The 20,752-nt window shown below is 34.3% G+C and overlaps 1 protein-coding gene across 1 annotated transcript in view; it reads right to left on the bottom strand.

Moving 5' to 3' along the window:
• Positions 1–20,752, bottom strand: part of THBS2 (thrombospondin 2) — a 47,405-nt gene that overhangs the window by 13,106 nt on the left and 13,547 nt on the right. The window contains exons 5-15 of the mRNA XM_023503363.2: positions 17,686–17,855; positions 14,301–14,441; positions 13,103–13,199; positions 11,282–11,452; positions 10,678–10,854; positions 8,514–8,687; positions 8,130–8,257; positions 7,856–8,008; positions 6,565–6,783; positions 3,205–3,312; positions 1,177–1,336 (exon numbers count right to left, since the gene is read on the bottom strand). Coding sequence (XP_023359131.1) covers positions 1,177–1,336; positions 3,205–3,312; positions 6,565–6,783; positions 7,856–8,008; positions 8,130–8,257; positions 8,514–8,687; positions 10,678–10,854; positions 11,282–11,452; positions 13,103–13,199; positions 14,301–14,441; positions 17,686–17,855 — 1,698 coding nt within the window. The remainder of the gene's footprint in view (positions 1–1,176; positions 1,337–3,204; positions 3,313–6,564; positions 6,784–7,855; positions 8,009–8,129; positions 8,258–8,513; positions 8,688–10,677; positions 10,855–11,281; positions 11,453–13,102; positions 13,200–14,300; positions 14,442–17,685; positions 17,856–20,752) is intronic.

Here is a 20,752-nt window from a genome sequence, read left to right as displayed (position 1 = left end):
TGAGAGAGACATGCTGTCCAAAATCATCGAATCAATAGTCTTTCTGCATCCTATCTGATCTGGATTGGGATGTTTACTTCTGAGTCCCACATTTTGGGAAGGACACTTTTGTAGAAAAGTGTCTTGAAAAAGGTCCCCAGGAAGGTGAAAGGCCTTGAGATCATGATACTATGATGAAGCTTCAGTTGTATAAACAAGATGGTAAATGCTGGGGCTTCGAGGGAACATTATGGCCATCCCCAAGCATCTGAAGGGCTGTCATATGGAAGAAGTGTTAGAGTGGCTCTGGTCTACTAGGGCAGAACTAGGAACAAGAGGTAGAAATTGCAAAGAGGCAAATTCAGCCTTAATATTCGGGGTAGAGGGAGAAGTCCTAGTATTTGAGGCTTCCCCCAAAGCAGAATTGAACAGCGTGCAGAAGTAATTCATTCCTCATCACTAGAATGCCAAATATGCAGTAGACATTGCATCATTATATATAAGAGAGTTGGTAAAGGGATTTAAGTCAGGAAGCAATGTTGGTAATGTAGGGCTGTGAGCTTGTGAAACATATCACATGAACAGATAAAGCCCCAAACAAGTCCCTTAATAGTATTAATGGTGAAATCTTATAGTAATTGGTAGATAGAGCATGTAATTGCTTCTGTGGCACAATTTCAGGACCATTGAAAGCCCCCTGCTGAAGAAGAAAAATTGCCCTATTTGGTTTCAATGGCTAAAATGCTTTTGCATGATATACACACTACAATAATGCAAAAATGCATATATTCTTGAACAAATATAAACCACAAACTATAAATCATTGTTATCATTTTTTTTCCAAAGCAGAATTTGATTGAGGCAAGAGGATATTGATTCCCCCCAAACTGTGAAAGGAATAAAAGGAAAAAAACACAAAAAACTAAGGAGGGCATACACAAACTTCATCAAACTTGTGTGTCTATTTCAGTATGGTTGAAGATATTCACCACAGAAGGATATAAAGAGATAAGAATAAGAGGGAAATGCATATGGAGTATGGTTTCTATGAGGTCAATTAGGCTGATCATTTTATCATAATTTCCAAAAATGAATGAAGCATCACACTACCACAAAATAGATCATGGTTTGCATCTACTTCTAATCCTTTACCAGGAAAAAAAACATGAAATGCAATGAGAAAGAAAAAGAACTTACCATCTCCATCAATATCTACAGAACAGGCATCACCTTCTCCATTATTGTCAGTGTCAATCTGAGCAAGATTGTGCACATAAGGGCAGTTATCACAACGATCTCCAACCTCATCCTTGTCATAATCAGATTGACGGGGATTAAAAAGAAGGGGGCAATTGTCCTATAAAGACAAAGGAAATAATTGAAGAGAAAACATAGTAGAACAAAATTGAAAATGTTTGTTTGAGTTGAAAGAAAAGGAAATAAGCATTTACATAATATTTAGTATGTGCCAGACACTGTGATTTATAAGTATTATTTCATTTGAAATTTTGCTCAGATGAGAATTATAGTCCCTTATTTTATGTATTTTTACTATAACATATTTATTGTCTGGTATAAAATAGCCAGGAGTGAAATAATAAAGTCTAGTCAAAGACATAGTACAGATTAAGTCTTAAGAAATGTCTTTGTTCTTATAGTTGTGAAGTCTAATAATGAGTAGACTTGAAGTCAAATTCAGGGGCAAAAATCTTAACTCTGTTATTTTTGCCACAATTTACTCAATTGTGGTATCATATAAAATCAAGTTTACATTTAAACAGACAAGGCCAGGATTTGTGATTTCATTGACACAGGACACTGTTAGATGAGGACATTTCCTCTAACAATACTGGACCTTGCCTGCAATTTATAGTCTTAGTTAGGTGAGTACCTAGAAAACTAAGAAGTTAAGTGATTTGCTCAGTATCACCTAACTATGATTTGGCAGAAGACAATCTTGAACCTTAAAGAACAAAATACTTTGTGGAGAATCTTTGAAGAAATGGACAAAAAGCACTAGATGTGAGAATATGTAGATGAATTGCAATCTGCATAGATGGAAGGAATATACAGCTTGGAACAAAAACCACACATTTTCCTCTGTGTTATATACACATATATGTCTTCCATACACATATTTAATTATGACAAAAGGGGGAATATGGTGTGAACAGAAGAGATCCAAATAAAGTGCTATAAAATTGAAGAGAGATTTTGATTCCCATTAAAATATTAAGAAGAGGCTCAAGTAACTTAGGCTGGACCTTAAAGAAATAAAAAATTCAGAAGATAAGTATGGCAGAAGAGAATTTTTCTGGGGAGGGGAATTGCAACATAAATATGAGTAAAAAAGGATGTCTATTCATTGTGGAAGCAACCTAGTTTGAATAGATGGTAAGGTATAAAAATTGTATAATAAGGAATAAAGCAGAAGATCCATTTTGAAGCTGGAAAATATACGAGGACATGAATGTCCAAATAATGCTAAAGTTAGATAGCTGAGTGATGAACTGAAGTTCATACATTATTTGTTAGGCAATGAACAATCAATAAAAGGTTTTGAGTTGAAAAATCATTTGATCAGAGAAAGTGGCACCTTAGGAAGGTTACACAGGTATCAATCAACCTTAAACAATGAGAGTCAAGAATTTAAGTAACGATGGTTGCCATGCTAATGGGAACAAAAAAAGGCAGCCATGGCAGACATTGTAGACCCAGAATCAATAGTATCAGAAAATGAAATAGATATAAGACATAAAGACTAGAGAAAAGTTCAAGATGAAGTCATATTTAAGAGTCTAGATCATAATGGTGGAAAGGTAGGATCACTAACACAACTAGAAAAGCTATAGGGAAAGGATAAGAGTGAATTATGGTGAAGATGATTGAGTTAATTTTGAGACCTGTTGATTTGAAATATCAGTGGGGCATTCATGTACTGTTATTTGGCAGATAATTAGACATATAGGATGAAAATTCTGTTGAGAATCTGGGAATAAAAAAAAAAGGAAACTTAGGAATTATCCATACAAAAAAAAATTAGTGGGAGAGGACAAAAGTCATGAGTAGATCAGATTGCCAAGAGAAAGCATGTGCATGTAGAAATATTTGGAAAGATTTTTTTCATTAGGTAAAAAATGACCAAAGTGATTACTGTCAAATTTTTAAAAATAGTTGCCATATTATGGTACATGGTTAGAAATGTAATTAAAAGAACTAACTTACCTTCTCGTCATCCACACCATCATTGTCATCATCAGTATCACAAGCATCGCCAATGCCATCTTTATCAAAATCTTCCTGACCAGAATTTGGCAAGTGGGGGCAGTTATCCTGAAATTTTATTTTTAAAAACATTGAGTCAATTTTGCAGACATGTTTGAAGATTTTCATGTTTAAATCTTGCCTCTATCATGTAATGCTTGTATCAGCAAATCATTTAATATTTTCAGACTTGTACCTCCTGTGTAAAATGAAGAAGTTAAATTTGGCCTCTAAAGTTTCCTCTAAACTTTAGTCATGGCTGTCATCATTTTCACAATATTTCCATCATTCAATAAAATGTATTCAATAAAGCAACCCTTGTAAGTAAGAAGAAAAAATGCCAAATAGGCTTCTTTAATAAGAAACTTTTATATAGAAATCACAAGAGCATAAGTTATTTGCCAGCCTTTAAAGTGATGAGTGTATTTGTTTTCAAGTTCTGCCCTGAAATTATGTGCCTTATAATGATTGGAGACAAAAGATAATCTTATTTTCTAAGCAGTGAATCTCAATGGGTTTGTCAAACACTAATAAACAAGAAAATATAGAACTGTCTCTTTCTAAAAGTTTAAAATCATTCAAGAATACTTAGTCAATCTTTCCCTTTCTTCTCACAACCTTAGATGACAAAATCAGATGCCAAAAGAAAAAACTGGCAACTCCAGTGGACTTCAATTTTCCACAAAAAAGGTAGTTTGGGTGGAGGGGCATGTTCATTTTGGAGTTTATTACCTAAAAAAGTAATTTTCTGCCTTTTCATGTTGTTCCTATTAGTGAGCAAGATATACAAAAAAGGACTAAAATCATATTAACAATTCAAAATGAGCTCCAGATAAGAACCTCCTGAGAATACTTGCTATTATCAAAATGTAACCATCAAAAAAATTTGTTTTTATTAAGTCACCATAGACATTAACAAGCCCTCAGAAGGTAAGATCTTCCAAATGTATTCAACATATAGCATTTTTCTGATTAGAAATGCTTTATCTTGAGCCAATATATATCAGAATATCGTGACAACAGGAGTAGAGGAATGCATTAAAACTGGCACAGATCCAAAGAACTAGAGTACTAGTTCTACTGGTAATATTACTATTAATACTAGCAGTAATGGTGCCCCAGGTTAACTAGTAAATTTTTTTAATCATGGTGATCTGGTATTACCGTATTTAGCCTCAGGTCAGTCTTCAAACACATGCTACTTATGTGTATGGACATTGTAATCTGCTGCTTTTGAACTCATTGAATTTTTCTCTATTTCAAGTGAAATCCTATAGGCATTTCTAATCTCCCCTTAATTATAAATAATGCCTTCCATTGGTTAGTTATTTCAAATTTATCCTCCATATATACTTTTTGTTTACATATTATCTATCCCATTCCATTGTGAATCTTTTGCCTTTGTGTCTCTAATGTTACTATAATAACTGTTATATAGTAGTTGTTTAATAAATGTTCCTTTAGTCATGGATGTCATCATTTTCACGATATTTCTAGTTCTATGCCCTGATCTACTTTTGTTTGGTGAACTGATCATAACCAGTTCAGATTATAATTAAAAGTTTAATGTGAATTTTCAGTCAATCAACATTTTTCAGACAGTTACATGCACCAGAAATATCAAATAATCTTATTCACCTACCCATCTTTGGAAATGTACCATTTTTTCAGGTGAATAATCAAGAATATTAGTTCTACTATACATTAGTTATAGGAATCCTGAGGAAGAATTAGGTAAATTGGAGGAAAAATGGGGGTTTGCAACATTTGCACCTTCATTTTTAAAGTGGTTCTAAGGTACTAATGTTTCTACTCTGCTTGCAACTTGGTGAAGAAAGAGCAGAGAATGTAGAAATCACTGAATGCAATTCTCAGAACTTCTAATTATTATCTATGTGGCTTGGGCCAAATCCTTTCTCTATTGTAAATCTCACATTAATCATCTATTAAAATAATAATAACCTATCTCATGAGGTTCTTGTGATGAGAAAAATTTATAAATATTAAAACATTTTAATAATACCTAATACTTATGTAGTACCTTAAGAAAGTTTTAAATATATTATTTCACTTGATCCTCACAACAATCATGAAAGTAGGAATTATCATTGCCCCATGAGATGAAAAAAACCAGGGCTGAGAGAGATCAGGTGACTAGCACAGGGTCATAAAGCTAACTGTCTGTCTGCGGTGGCATTTAACTTAAGGTCTTTCTAGACCTGAATACAATAGTCTATTCAGGCTGTAAACTATCTCTTCTATTATAGGTTTGTAGATTTAGCAATGGAAGTAAAACTCTTTGGTTTTTAAAGAGATACATAAATGTTGTTGTGGTGGTGGTAGTGGTGGTGGTTGTAGTGGTAATAGCCACTAATATACTACTAATGGGTTAGTAGTGATGGTGGATGTGATTGTCAACCATCAGTTCCAGTTTCTGTGTTTTATAGATGAAGTACTTGAAATGTCATAGTTAAGCTAAATCAGCATTGGCAAATGAAGCTCAGTGAGCATAAAGTCTGCAAAGTTAACAAATTATCTAAGAGGAATCAATTCCCTCTTTAATTTTCTCTATGCCTTTTTCTCTCTTTCTCAGTGTACATAAATCTTGTATCTTTGCAAGTATGTATAAATACATACACACATATACATGCACATACATGAACCGTACAGGCTGGACAGGAACGGATCATTCACAATCTGCATCATTGAAAGGAACTTCAAAAGAACTCAAAATTCATTTATATATATATATATATATATATATGTGTATGCATATGTAATATATATTATCTGTAAATATTCGTTATCTCTGTATATCTAGGCACAAATCCTCCTTGTAGAATAAATGGGATAAATGTTTAAAATTCATTTGGACTACAAAAGGTAAAATATGAATACACCTACTATGTATTTTTATGATCAGATGAATTTTATTCCCCAGAAGTATCATATTATGAGATCTTTGACTTAAGAAAGAAATGTATGAGAATGGCAACTTAAATAGGTAGGTGGTTCAATATATATAGTATTTGGTCTAGAATTAAGAAATCCTGAGTAAAAACTTTGCTTCACACATTTTCTAGATGTGTGACCTTGAATAAGTCTTTAAACTGCCTACATTTCCTCAAAAGTTAAGTGAGAATAATAATAGCACCCTCCTTCTAGGATGATTGTGAGGATCTCTCATTATATCACAATGATGCCATACGATAGGAAAGTAACAAAATCTGCTTCCATAAGACACACACACACACAAGCACACAAATACACAAACGTCTCAAAAAAAAAAAAAAGACACAACTCATGTACCTTTCCACTTACCTTAATGCAGTGATATGTGGCATTTGTTGCACAGACAAGGTTTTTATTAGGCCAGCCATCTAAATCAGAGTCTTCACCACAGATGTGCCCATCACCAGCATAGCCAGTTTTGCATTCACACTTGTACATTGGATCACTGAAATGGCCCAGGTATATGCATTCCGAATGCTTATGGCAGTTGTGAGTCTTGTCTTTGCATGGGTTTTCAGGTTCACAAACCTGCAATACCAGATATCTGAACATCAATAGCCAATACTTACTAAGTGTCTATGTGGATACGGCACTAGGTGGTAGTGTGACATATATGAGACCTTAAAGGCATTAAAGAAAAACAGAAGACTATGGTTGACTCCACATAGACAGCAGAATTCATGTAACCAGAAGTCTTCATTCATCTGGTTTGCTATTGCTAATCTGTACCTCCTTTTAAGTGGCAAGCAGCCTAGAAATACTAATACATTTTATTTTTTCTGTCTTTATATCCCATTCCAAAATCCTCCCTACATTTCCCTCCTTCCCATGTATATATTTCTAGGCAGGAATGTAAAAAAGTCTACATCAGCTATTTCAAACTCAAAAAGAAATGGGAACCATTGAAACTTAGAGAAGAATCTCTATGTTCTATAAACCCTCTTAGTTTTAAAATGTAATGTAATCTTTATTTTACTGTACTATTATTTATTTTGTTTAATATTTTTCCATTAAATTTTAATCTGATCTAGGCTACACTTGGAAGTGTTTCTGACTCCCTCTGTGTTTGACATATTGTCTACATAAATTGCAAAAATCTGCACCACTACCACCCCAAATAATTTTAAATATATTAATTTATTATGCCAAATAAAGCTAACAAGTATTTAGAACAGTCTATAAGACAATAATGAGACTGTCATGTAGTAGGTAAATGGCTAGACTAATAGCTCAAAAGATCAGATCAAGTCTCACCTCTGATATTTTGGGGTATTTTATTTTACTGAAATTGTGAAATTGCATTTTTAGAATTTCAGTTTTACTCCCTACCCAACTATGATATTTTCTCAATTTGTTCTTTTGTTTTCCAATCCAAACTCCCAGAAATAATTTTACAGTAAGTGCTAGCCAAAGTGAAACATGTAGCCTGTGCTAACAAGCCCACAAACAGAAGGTGCATTTCCTTCCCAACTGATGAGAGACTAGATGCTCCCACCCTTCTTTCCTTGTGGCTCTTGGCTAAGTTGTCACTAGAAAGTGATGCACTCTGAGTTTACACAGCTGATTTCTTGCCCATTGACCTCACATCCACATTACTTACTTGCTTTTCTGTTCTGGCTGCATCCAGCCCCACCCCAAAAGGCTGAGTTCCTTTGTAGCGTGGGGGGCATGGCAGGCAGTGGAAGCCTGGATTGGTGTTGACACAGCGGTGAACCTTACTGGATATGAAGCAGACATCTGTGACAACTGTGCACTGTAGGGAAAAAAGCAAAACAACTGGTTTGTTGAGCTTTCTAATCTTCAAATGATGCTTGAACTTTATCCTACGGGCAAAAAAATATATTGGGATATGATAGCCCAGAAAGGGCACCTACTTCATCAAGATCTTCACAATGAGTGCCATTCCCCAAGTAGCCAACTGGGCAAGAGCCACATGACCAAGAGCCATCAGGGAAACTATTGCATTCTGCTCCAGGAAAACAAGGATTAGATAAACATCCATCTGTGAAGAGAGAAGGAAAGATGGAATTATACTTTTAATATTCCAAATACTAATCATGTTAAAATAAATATAAGACAAAGTCATGATAACTCTATTCAGAAGTTTGATTTTGTTTGATGGACTACTTTATGGTTATAATTCAGACTACACTGTATATAATTCCTACTTCAGAGTATCTAGATCATGGCCAGCCAAAGGCAGTTAAAGTTCACATGTTGCCAAATCAGAACAGAAGCATTGATTACTTTCTACATACCAACGGGACAACTCCGTTTGTTGCACATCTGGTGTTCTTTCACATCTCCCACACAATCCTTTCCTCCATACTGTGGCTCAGGATTATTACAGATTCGGGATCGCTCACGAATGCCTCCAGCACACGTAACAGAGCAGGAAGACCAGGGAGACCATGGACTCCATCGACCATTAACTGTAATTGAAAGAAGAATTAAAGATTAGTGATGAGAAAAATACTTATAAACAAAGATAAAAACATTAAATGGTTTCTATGTGGCACTGTTAAATGCTTACACTGTGCTGGGTATTCAGAATATAAAGACAAGATTTTAAAATCCCTGCCCTCAAGGCCCTTATCCTGTATTGAGGCAGACAGCAGAGATAGACAGATGATAAATACATAAATAGAGATAGATACATACATATATGTATATGTTATTATATGTGTGTATATTGTTATACAATATATGTGTGTGTAAATAAATGGAGGAAAATATTAAGGTCTTATTCTATATGATCATGCATATTTTACTTAACCTTTTAAGACTGTTTCCACATCTGTAAAATGATTATACAACTACTAATTTAACCTGTCTTTCAGAATTATCAGAAAAGTTCTTTGTGAACTTAAAAGGACTGCATAAATGTGTAATTAACTTTCTGGGGAATTTAGAATTGATTCTGTTTTGAGTTTGGTACTAATTAGCAAAACATGGATATGATAACTGTATTCAAGTATTTGAAGGCCTGTCTTATGAAAGAACTATTAGATACTCTAGGCCACTACAAATGAAAAGAAGTAGAGAAGAGGATTATTTTGACTCTAGTTAAGTAAAAACACCACAAATATCTAAATTGAGAAGGTGGGACTCACTGGCAAAGACTCTGATAATGAGAAAGATTGAAGACAAAAGAAAAAGATGATTGCAGAAGATATGATAGATTGATGGCATCATGGAAACAAAGAACATAAGCTTGGACAGATTTTGAGAGATAAGGAAGGACAGAACAGTCTGTCATGCTATGAACCATGGGGTCACAAAAGATAGACACAATTGAATGACCTAGCAACAAAAAAGGTATAATGAGATGATCAGAATATACTAGGCTCTTCAAGCAAAGACTGGGGTGATCACTAATAGAGTTTAAGTCCAGTCAGTAGCAATATTCTATGATTTTGAGATGAAGTATATAGTTTTTAAAAATAGTAGTATTTCAGATAATTATTTTTACTTTATTTTGAACTTTTCAAGTTTTATAAAGAACTTTTATATTACCAATTTAGCTTATTTCATATATGCTCAAAGGACCTGAGATATAAAGCCAGAAAGTACTTTAGAGGTCAAGCAATTCATTTTACATCTAACCTATTTCACAGATGAGAAAACCAAGTGCTCATAAATATGAGGTGACTTTCTCAAGATAAAACAGATAATAAGAAAGACAGGATCTGAACTTAGCTCTTCTGAGACAACTCTAGTGATTTGTTCATACAACTCTGAAAAGTCTCATATGAATCAAACTACTAAGGAAGCTCATCATTTAAAGAAAGACTGCAATTTGACATTTTGCCAAGGAAAATTTCTTCTACAAATAAAATAAGAGTGCTCTCTTTTCTCAATCATATTTCACCTTTTTTCAAATAGATTTTCTTGAAGTTGGGCAAATCTAATCAGAGTAATCCTGTCTTTTACAATCCCCACCCCTTACAATGTAATTGAGAAGAAAGAAAAAGGGAAAAATAGTTTTGGGATTGTTTGTGTTTTTATGCTACATAACTTTAAGTCATCTATTACTTCATGAATTTACTACTATAAAAATTTACAGTTTGAAAGGTTTTTATTTTGGTTTGTTTTGTTTTGTTTTAATTTTATACAGAAGTCTTCACAAAAGACAAATGAAATCAGAGTTAAACCATATAAGATCAATTTTGAGCCCAGGCAATCAGCTTCAATCTGAAAGGCCAAATTTCAAAAGCAGGCCATGCCAAGATGGTTATATAGCATTTCCTATTTCAATGAAAATGTTTCCAGTGCTTATTTTATTCAAGCTGGGCTAGTTTTGAAAACAGACTCTGGCAACAAATATCTTCTTTCTATCAGCCTGTGACCATAGCAATCCTTCAACTAGTAGTAACACATACAAGCAGACCCAGTAGGGTGCTACTGTTCATACAGACTTACTTGGACATGGGGACTTCTCACATTCTTTTGTCTCACGTCCACTTCCTTTACAAGTTTTTCCTCCCAGCTGTGGGACAGGAGAATTACAGAGACGAATACGAGTGATGTTCCCCAATCCACAGGTTACAGAGCAGGAAGACCAAGGTGACCAGTGACTCCAGCCACCATCTTGCCGTTCTAACAGATGCAGAAACATAGCAGAAGGAGATTAATATCCTACATTGCTGAAAACAGGAAGGGAATAACTAAAGTTCATCCAGAGGACCCAACCCAGATCCAGATGTTTGACTTGTTAACAGTGATATTTCAAAGTTGGAACCTAGAAAAGAAGTAAAACATTACCTAAAATGAGAATAAGAAATAGTTAACCCTTCTAAATTTGAACATCCTAGGGCTTAATGTGGGAAAGATTTCTATAACAGTGGAGGGTAACTACAATAAGCAATCAGAAATAAGCAATCAGAAGGCATGTCATTTCTATAACAAAAAGAGTTACAAGTATACCAACATGCTCAAAATTGAACGGCCTGAATTTGTTGACATACCAGCTTATAGCACTAACGGAAATAAGGGACTTTATAAGAATAGAACTTCAATCACTTACTTCGGTTGTCACATTTGCCAAGGCTACACATTCTTGTCTGGATAGAAGGTCCTAGACATGTGTTGCTGGTGACATCACAGGAGCGTCCTCTCTGCTGTGTTCCTGAACCACATGTGACAGAGCATTCTGTCCATTCAGCCCATGGGGACCAGCCTTCTTCATTGTCATTGACTAGGTGATCAGAGAAAATAAAATATTCTAAAGTTCAGAACCCACCTTCATAGATACTTGGATCATTTAGGCATAGAAATGATATAGTGTCTCATATTTAATAGAGGTTTTTAATGTCAAAACTAAATTGAACAATAATGATTTTTTTTAATGTGTTTAGATTCAGAAGTGAACCAGAGTCAGCTCACAGAAGACAGTTGATAAATTTTCAGTGTGGGTGGAAATTGATCAATGCCACAAATCAAAGCTTGATTTATTTTTTTGCTAATTATCTAGATTTTTGAAATGATGGCCAGAATGCTAATAATATACATATATATTACACTTTAAATGTGTCATGTATGCATTTTCTTTCAAGAACTAGCTGTTAAACATTTACCAGATACTGTCTATCATCTAATGAAACAAAACATTTGTTCCCTTTTCTACAAGTATATCATCCTATATAGAAACCATCCTAGGTACAATAAAGACCAAAGATTGTAGGTGGCTACAGTGGAAACTACTCTGAAATCAGAGAATTCACATTATGTCACTGATAGCAGGTCACAATATTAAAATCCCACCAAGGGAAAGTCTTCAACCCTGACCCAAATAACAGAGATAAAATCTCAAGGGCTGGGATATTCTAGTAATGAGATATAAAAAGCAGTGAGAACACAAAAGAACGCCCAACAAAGGAGACTTGGGGAGAGAAGTCCCCCCAAAAAAAGATTCTCAGTAATATCATGATAGAGAAAAATTTTGTCCCTGTGTCATTCCTTATTCTTTTAATTGCAAATCAAAAGAAACATTTTTTTTTAAAAAGGCAGTGAAAAAGTAGAACATTTTCCTAGAAAATACCACTTTAAAAAATGTGTTCTCATAGTAACATATTATAGTGAAAATAGACATCAGTTTGAAACTTGGATCCACTACTTATTGGTCAAGTCCCCATGTCCATGCCCCAGCCATGCTGATGGCTATATATGAATTGGTATAATTCATAGTGTTATTCTCTTTATGTAAGCATTAATTTTGGGGCATTTCAAGACATCTTGATGAAAAATAATACTTTATTTCTTTTTTAAAGCATAACTAGTCCCTAAAAAAGATTGAATTTTCTATTTGTTTTTGTTTTTTGCATTTACTTTCCTCATTCTTTCTTCCATACCAACTTATTACCTTCAATTATATATATACACTAATAGGAAGAGGAAGAATAATAGTAGTAGTAACAATAGCAGCAATAGCAGCTGACATTTATAATTTTTTTAAGATTTTAAAATATTTCAGACATATTTACAAATAAATATTATCTCATTTTATCTTTACAATAATCTTGAGAAATAGCATATTCCCAATTGTAAAATGGGGATAATATCAGCCACGATCGTCGAATTGTTAAGAATCAAATAAGAAAAGACTTATAAAGTGCTCAGCACATTTCATTAATGTTTGGTCATTCAATAATATCTAACTCTTCACTTATTTTATTTTATTTTGCAGATGCAGAAAGAAGGAAAAGATTAAATGCTTTACATAGCTAATATGTATCTGAGATCAAACTGAAGTCAGATCTTCTTATCTCCATCAGGCATCTGTCCACCCTGCAATTAACTGCCCTTAATTTGCATAAAATTGATTCTTCCCATTTATAGTTATACTTACAAGGGGAGCAGGATGGACAACATTCACCTTCAACAAAGGATGGATTGGCACAAGTGACTGCTGGGCAGGTGATTTGGCTGCAAACTGTTTTAAATTTCTGCAAAGAAAATTATTTCATTAATTTCTGTAGTTAAAAGTCTTTATAAACACTGACAATACAACCTTTGGAGAATACCAACAGTAAAGGGGGGGGAGGAAAGGAGGGAGGGAGGAAAAGAGGAAAGGAAAGGAAAGGAAAGGAAAGGAAAGGAAAGGAAAGGAAAGGAAAGGAAAGGAAAGGAAAGGAAAGGAAAGGAAAGGAAAGGAAAGGAAAGGAAAGGAAAGGAAAGGAAAGGAAAGGAAAGGAAAGGAAAGGAAAGGAAAGGAAAGGAAAGGAAAGGAAAGGAAAGGAAAGGAAAGGAAAGGAAAGGAAAGGAAAGGAAAGGAAAGGAAAGGAAAGGAAAGGAAAGGAAAGGAAAGGAAAGGAAAGGAAAGGAAAGGAAAGGAAAGGAAAGGAAAGGAAAGGAAAGGAAAGGAAAGGAAAGGAAAGGAAAGGAAAGGAAAGGAAAGGAAAGGAAAGGAAAGGAAAGGAAAGGAAAGGAAAGGAAAGGAAAGGAAAGGAAAGGAAAGGAAAGGAAAGGAAAGGAAAGGAAAGGAAAGGAAAGGAAAGGAAAGGAAAGGAAAGGAAAGGAAAGGAAAGGAAAGGAAAGGAAAGGAAAGGAAAGGAAAGGAAAGGAAAGGAAAGGAAAGGAAAGGAAAGGAAAGGAAAGGAAAGGAAAGGAAAGGAAAGGAAGAAAGGAAAGAAGGAAAGGAAAGGAAAGGAAAGGAAAGGAAAGGAAAGGAAAGGAAAGGAAAAAGGAAAGGAAAGGAAAGGAAAGGAGGAGGGAGGGAGGGAGGGAGGGAAGAAAACTATATCTACTAGTCACTTATGAAGGAGATAAAAAAGTGTGTACCTCTCTGGAATTCTAACTCTAAAATTGATAGGAAGCAAGAAGCAAAATCATTTTCTCCAGTTCATTTTATCCTCCTTATTGACCCAAAAAAAAGGAGCATCAATATACAAAAGTCACAAACTCATTCTCTCTCTTTCTCTCTCTCTCTCTCTCTCTCTCTCTCTCTCTCTCTCTCTCTCTCTCTTTCTCTCTCTCTCTCTTTCTCACTCTTCCCCCCGCCCCCTTTTCCTCCCTTCTTATACAGAGAAATGCTTCCAAATTCTCACCTTGCAAGTACATTTAGTACAGCTATCCACTACCCAGGTCTCATTATCTTGGAAGAAACGGCCATCCTGCCAACATGCCGTCTGGTTCCTCACCTTTAGAGGGACACCAACGAGTTCCCAGAGAACTTGATTATCATTTGTCTAGAAAAGTAAAGACACCAGCCAACAAAAGGCACACATAAAATCCAAATCCAAGTTCAATTCCAAGTCAGTATTAAGACATCTTAATGATAACCTTCTGCTTTCTGTTAAATATTTCTTACTTGAAATAAAATTCAAATGAAATAATAATGGACATAAAATAAAACTTTGAAAATCTTGAAGCATTGTATTAGCTACTGTAACATTGTTATTATTAAGAAACATAAAGCATATCTATACCACTTTGTGACAGATGATTCTGGGTTAGTAAGGATGGAAAATAATGAAAGCTGAAGAAATACAAAGCACCATATAAATAGTTACTACTATTACCACTACAAAATTACTTTTATTATTGCTAATACTACTACTACTGCTGCTGCTGCTGCTGCTACCACTGTTACTACCGCTACTACATCTACTACTACTACTACTACTACTACTATTACCATCACTACTGCTACTATTACTACTACTAGCACTAAACTACTTAATGCTACTTCTACTGCTTAATATTACTAATATTTTTCTATGACAGTTACTACTACTAAAATATTTCTACTACTACTCCTTTTACTGCTACTAGTACTGTGCTACTATTACTTATTAACACTTCTACTACTTAATATTATCACTTCTGTTTTACCATTGCAACTATTTCTACTACTGCTGCTACTTTTTACTACTACAATTTACTACTACTTTTACTACTTAATACTACTATTATTCAACCATTTGTACAACTATGTCTAATACTACTCCTATTTACTACTTCTACTTAATACTACTGGTACTATTGTACTGCTACTACTACAACTTCAACTTCTACAACTATGACTGCTATTACTCCCACTGCTTAATATTACTAGTACTAATGTACTACTACTACTGGATCTTCTACTACTACAGCTGCTAATACTATTGCTACCATAACATCATCCTTAAGTATTTTACTAACCACAAACCAAAACTATACAGGCAGTTTCTATTTTTACTCACTTCATATCTTGATGTTCTGCTGATTTTACAATAGGCTGAACTGTTTCCCTTTTTCTACTCAATTACTCCTGGGTTTTGACTGATGAGTCAAACAAATGAAGGCAGCCACCCTTGCCCATTGCCACAGGACTAAGATTCCAAAAAACCACTGTTTTTTGGAAAGGATAGACAGAAGTAGCTCTTATAACTTGTGCTAACAACAAAAGAAAAAAATATATACCAACCTCCTACCAACACCAACATCATCAAGGCATAAGAGTGCAAATACCCTCTATCTTAGAGTTATCTGCCTGAGTAGCTTGCTTTAAATGCATGCCCCCTTAAAGACAACTCTTGATATAGGAATGCATTAGAAGGGAGGAAACATTGTGCTTTGTAGATTGATCCCAACCTAGATGCAAACACTGTTAAACTTTTGCTTTGGTTTGGTACAAAATTATCCATGCTTTCTAGTCTAATGAGATTATATTTCTACTTTTAACTATTCCTGACAGATACTTCCTTCAGATAGATTCAAAGAAGTCTAAAAGCCATTCCACTAATAAAGGAAGCAAGAGATTAGGTTTGGAAGTTATATATTTCTGTTTCCTTAGGCCAAGTTTAGCTTTAAAGTGAATGAATTTCTCAAATGGAAAATTTAAATACTCTCTAAATAATGGGAGGAAGAGATGATTGTAGGACTTGTCCTTGAGGTGCTTGGTGCTACAAGAAAGCCAGCTTAATATTTCCACCTCAAAATAGCTCTAGCATCATTCTTTTTCATCATTCTTTTTCATGATCACATACTTTATCTAGCAATCATATACGCTAGACAGCCAGATTCACAAAAGAAAAAAATAAAAGACTGAGAACTCATTCACTTGCTAATTCTACAAAATTATAGCAAGAAATAGTAAGGATTGTCTCAGATAGAACCAGCTTAACTTTGGACACAGCAACAAGAAGATTATATGATGATCAATTCTGATGGACATGACTCTTTTCAATAATAATGCTAGTTCCAATGGATTTGTGATGTAGACAGCCATCTGCCCCTAGAGAGAGAACTATGAAGACCAATTGTGGATCACAACATAGTATTTTCACCTTTTTCATTGTAATTTCTTTGCATTTTTTCCTTTCTCATTTTTTTCCTTTTTGATCTGGTTTTTCTTGTGTACCATAATAATTGTGGAAATATGTATAGATGAATTGCACAAGTTTAATATATTAGATTACTTGCTGTCTAGGGGGGATGAGGGAAAGAAAAAAAACTTTTGGAAGACAAGATTTTGCAAAGTTGAATGTTAAAATTTATCTTTGTACGTGTTCTGAAAATAAACAGCTTGAATTAAAAAATATTGTACATAAAAAAGGATTGTCTCAGAGAAAGGCCTGTATAATTCTAATTTAGAATTTGAACACAGGACATTTCTTAGGTCATAAAACAATATTTTCCCAGTCACATAGTTTTCACAGATGTTTCCCTTCCCCTTCTTTTCCCCAAATATCATTAAATAACCAGACCCAGATGCTCTATCTCTGGTCTTGTTCACCATTCTTATCCTCCCATTAATATTGTAGTCTCTGTTACTGTGCAAAAGTAAACTTGTAGCATTCATCATGTTCGAATTTAAATCTGGATTCTACTGCTTTTTATCTTTTATAAAGAGCTATAATTTTTCCTCATTGGCATATTTTTCTCACTTCCCTTCTTCAGTCCAACTCAGGTTCCAGATAATCATCCACTAAGTCAAACAATGTTGCCACATCTCCTATAAATGCCATATATTCTGTAAAACAGAGAATCCATCTGGACATAAGACAGATGGAATTTTAGAAAATTTGCAAATCTTTTCATGTTCTATTCTCTTGTCAATGGACTCATACATCAAATGATACTCAAGCAAACAAACAGAACTCTTTGAACAACCATCTGCCAAATACTCAATATGGAATTTCTAGAGAAACTATTTCAACTTGGACATAAATGCTACCTCGTGATCAGACTTTCGTCAGCCACACACATTGTCTTCCTTCAGCTATACTTAGAGAAATATTAATCTATTATCAAATGAGATAAAATCCTCCTCATAGTCCACCTAACTCAAGCTCCCTAATTTTATAAATAAGAAACCTGAGACCTATGGATTACAAGTCCTTGAAAAGATTTCACAAGGAATAAACACTAGAAGGAAGATTTGACTCTGATCATCTCACTTTAAAACATGCTTTTCTGTTCCAGCTTAACCATACAGGAACTTACCACTTTATTTAGATTTTCTCTGAGGCTGTTGACCAGGCTGTGTAGCCCCGATATTTCATTGATCATGCTGCCTAGTTCTTCACAGGAACGCTCACAGACTTCTGTTTTTTTCTCTATGTTTGTGCTAAGGTGGAGTATCTCTGTGCTCTCATTTATGGTGTTCATTTCAGCTGCAGGAGAAGAGAACAAAGAACAGTTGCATGGATAACATTGGACCTCTGATTCTAGCTTGTTCAGGGAATTACATGCTGACCCCAGAGGTGGAGTTGAGTGGCATCTGTTTTTGGAATGATCTGATGCTAAATTTTACCCACAACAGCAGAGAAGAGTTGAAAATCAGCTGTTTCTAATTACAATTTTTCTTTTTTTCAAAAAGGAGTCCAATTCCATTCCACAAAACTCAACTTACCAAGTAAAGATAGTTTGCTGACAAAATAAAGCTTTCATTTTTGAAGAGAAAATATTTATTATTCTAGGAACCTTTGCATTTGCAACTTTACAAACATAATCAAGTTTTACATGAAGTATAACATTCATTCACACTAATGCTGACATGTCTTCCTCCTGTTCTTTCCCTGATTCTGAATGCCTCTTTTTCGCAGTTCCAATTCTAAAATATCCCTGCATATACTCTTGATTTGCTGATCACTTATAACTTCACTTTCCTCTCTTTTATATTACCAAATATTCTTCCTCGCAATGCATTCATCTAGTACATTTCAGGTTTGTCTCATATTTGAGAAACTTTACTGTAATCTATTCTCATTCCCTTTTTTGCTATAATTTCATGTATTCCAGTGGTTTTTCCTGATCTTTGCAGTCATAACTTCTACTCATCAACATAATTTATATTTACTTCTTAAACACACACACACACACACACACACACAAAGACTTCCTTCATAGAATGTATGATCTTAAGAACAAGGACTATTTAATGATATCTTTATATCTTTAGCATAGGTTGATTCCTGGCACATAATAAGAATTTAATAAATGTTTATTGGTTGATTATTTTAGGTTAAATTTCTTGAAACAAAGCATATGTACCACCACCTCCTCTATTTAAAGAAGCCAGCCTTTCTCCCTTCACTCTGTGTGTGGATTATATATTCTTATTAATATTAATTTACTATTTATAGCAGCTTTTTTGTGGTGGCTAAGAACTTGAAATCTAAGAGATATCCACCACGTGAGCAATGTCTAAATAAGTTGTGCTATATGATTGGGATGGAATATTATTGTGCTATAAGAAATGACAAGCAAGATAATTTCAGAAAAAAACTTGTAAAGACTTACATGAACTGATGCAAAGAAGAACCAGGAAAACACTCTACATAGTAACAGTCATGTTGTAGGAGGAAATGACTTAGTTATTCTCAGTAACTAAGAAATTGATCCAAGAAAATCCCAAGAGTAATGATGAAGCATATACTATCTGACTTCAACAAAGAACTTGCTGTCTAAATACAGACTGAAGCATGTTATTTTTTACTTTCTTTCTTTTAGTCAAACCTTCTTGGACAAAATGACTAATATGAAATGTTTTACATGATTGCACATGTATAATCTTTATCTGACTCTTTACTGTCTCAGGAAGGAGGGAGAGAAGAGAGGGTCAGAATTTGGAACTCAAAATGAAATAAATGTTAAATATGTTTTAACATGTAATTGAGGAAAATAAAATATTATATATTCAAAATAAAACATTTATAATGCTTATTTTGACCTTTCTTTTCCTGCAGACAAAGACTGCTATTTGGGTCCTCAGTCCTAGAGCCAAATGTAGGTATTTGATGCTGACCATGAAGGGCCCCAGCATCTATAGAGCAGTTCTGACCTGGAATTTGACAAGTCAGATTGTCAAATCTGTCAGTCTCTAAATGAAGGGTCCACATTGGGTTCACATCTTAATTTTAATGCCTGCCTCCCCCCACCCACCCAGGAGAAACAATCCCCTACTCATAACTCAAACATAAATGCAGACCTACCTTTGAATACTATATTCTTGCCTCACTGGGTTATAGATATTACATTTTCTTTGGTTCAAACCATCTGTGATTTTGTCTTCACAGGAAGTTCCTAGGGTCAAAGATTTCCTCCACTAATGTTGGTTAACAACTAACCTTTAATTGGAAATCTGACAGTTATACTTACAAGTTAAGTGACATGCCTGAGGGCTCACAGATAGTATATGTTAGGGAGAATGTGTGAGTCAATATCTTTCCACTCATCATTCTTCTAAATTTCTAAACCAATATGCCCCTTCTTCTCACTCCTTTTTTAGGTGTTTTCTCTTGCATTAGATTGTAAAGTCTTTGAAGGCAAGATGTGTATTTGTTTTAATATTTGTATCCTCAACATACTTTGCACAGTGCCTGATACATGCTAAGCACATACCTTTATCCTTCATTTGTTCATTCTTCAGACCAATACCAGACCACTATTGTACTATAAGTACCTCACAAACCAGATTTTATGTGTACTATTTCATCTTTATATGCCATTATTTTGCTCGTGTTATTTAATTCTAAAACTACTTCATCCATTCATGTTCAGCATATAATCTCTATACATCTCCAGAGACTTTTTCAATTATAATCCATTTTTCTAGATTCAAAAACATTTAATTCCACAAACATTTCTAAAGAATCTTCTATATCCACGGCACTTTGCTAGAGAGTTCGCATTATGCTTTTCTATTTACTCAGGGTTCCTTTTAAGAAAAAATTTTAGCTTTCAGTTGATTTGAATTTAATGTTACTCATGGTTTTTGCTAGAAAATGTTGATTACTCCTAGACCTTAAAGCAGAACATTCGAATACTGAACTTCCTGACTTTCAATAAGAGTCCTGACTGACATGATAATATGTATGGTATCACAAAAAACCTTAGACATGGATTCAGAGTTTTAGGAATTGAAACTCTTCTCTTTTTTTTTTAATGTAATCATCATCTCAAGTAAATTTCTTGCTTTTCAGTCTATTTCTTCAATTGTAAAGTGGGTATAATAAAAATCTGTCCTGCTTTCTCCACACCATATTGGATAATGTGTAGATGGTATACC

Source organism: Sarcophilus harrisii, chromosome 4 (assembly GCF_902635505.1).
Source record: "Sarcophilus harrisii chromosome 4, mSarHar1.11, whole genome shotgun sequence".
Lineage (NCBI taxonomy): Eukaryota > Metazoa > Chordata > Mammalia > Dasyuromorphia > Dasyuridae > Sarcophilus > Sarcophilus harrisii.
The sequence above is the reverse complement of the archived record's forward strand: the minus strand, read 5'-3'. Positions and strand labels throughout refer to the sequence as shown.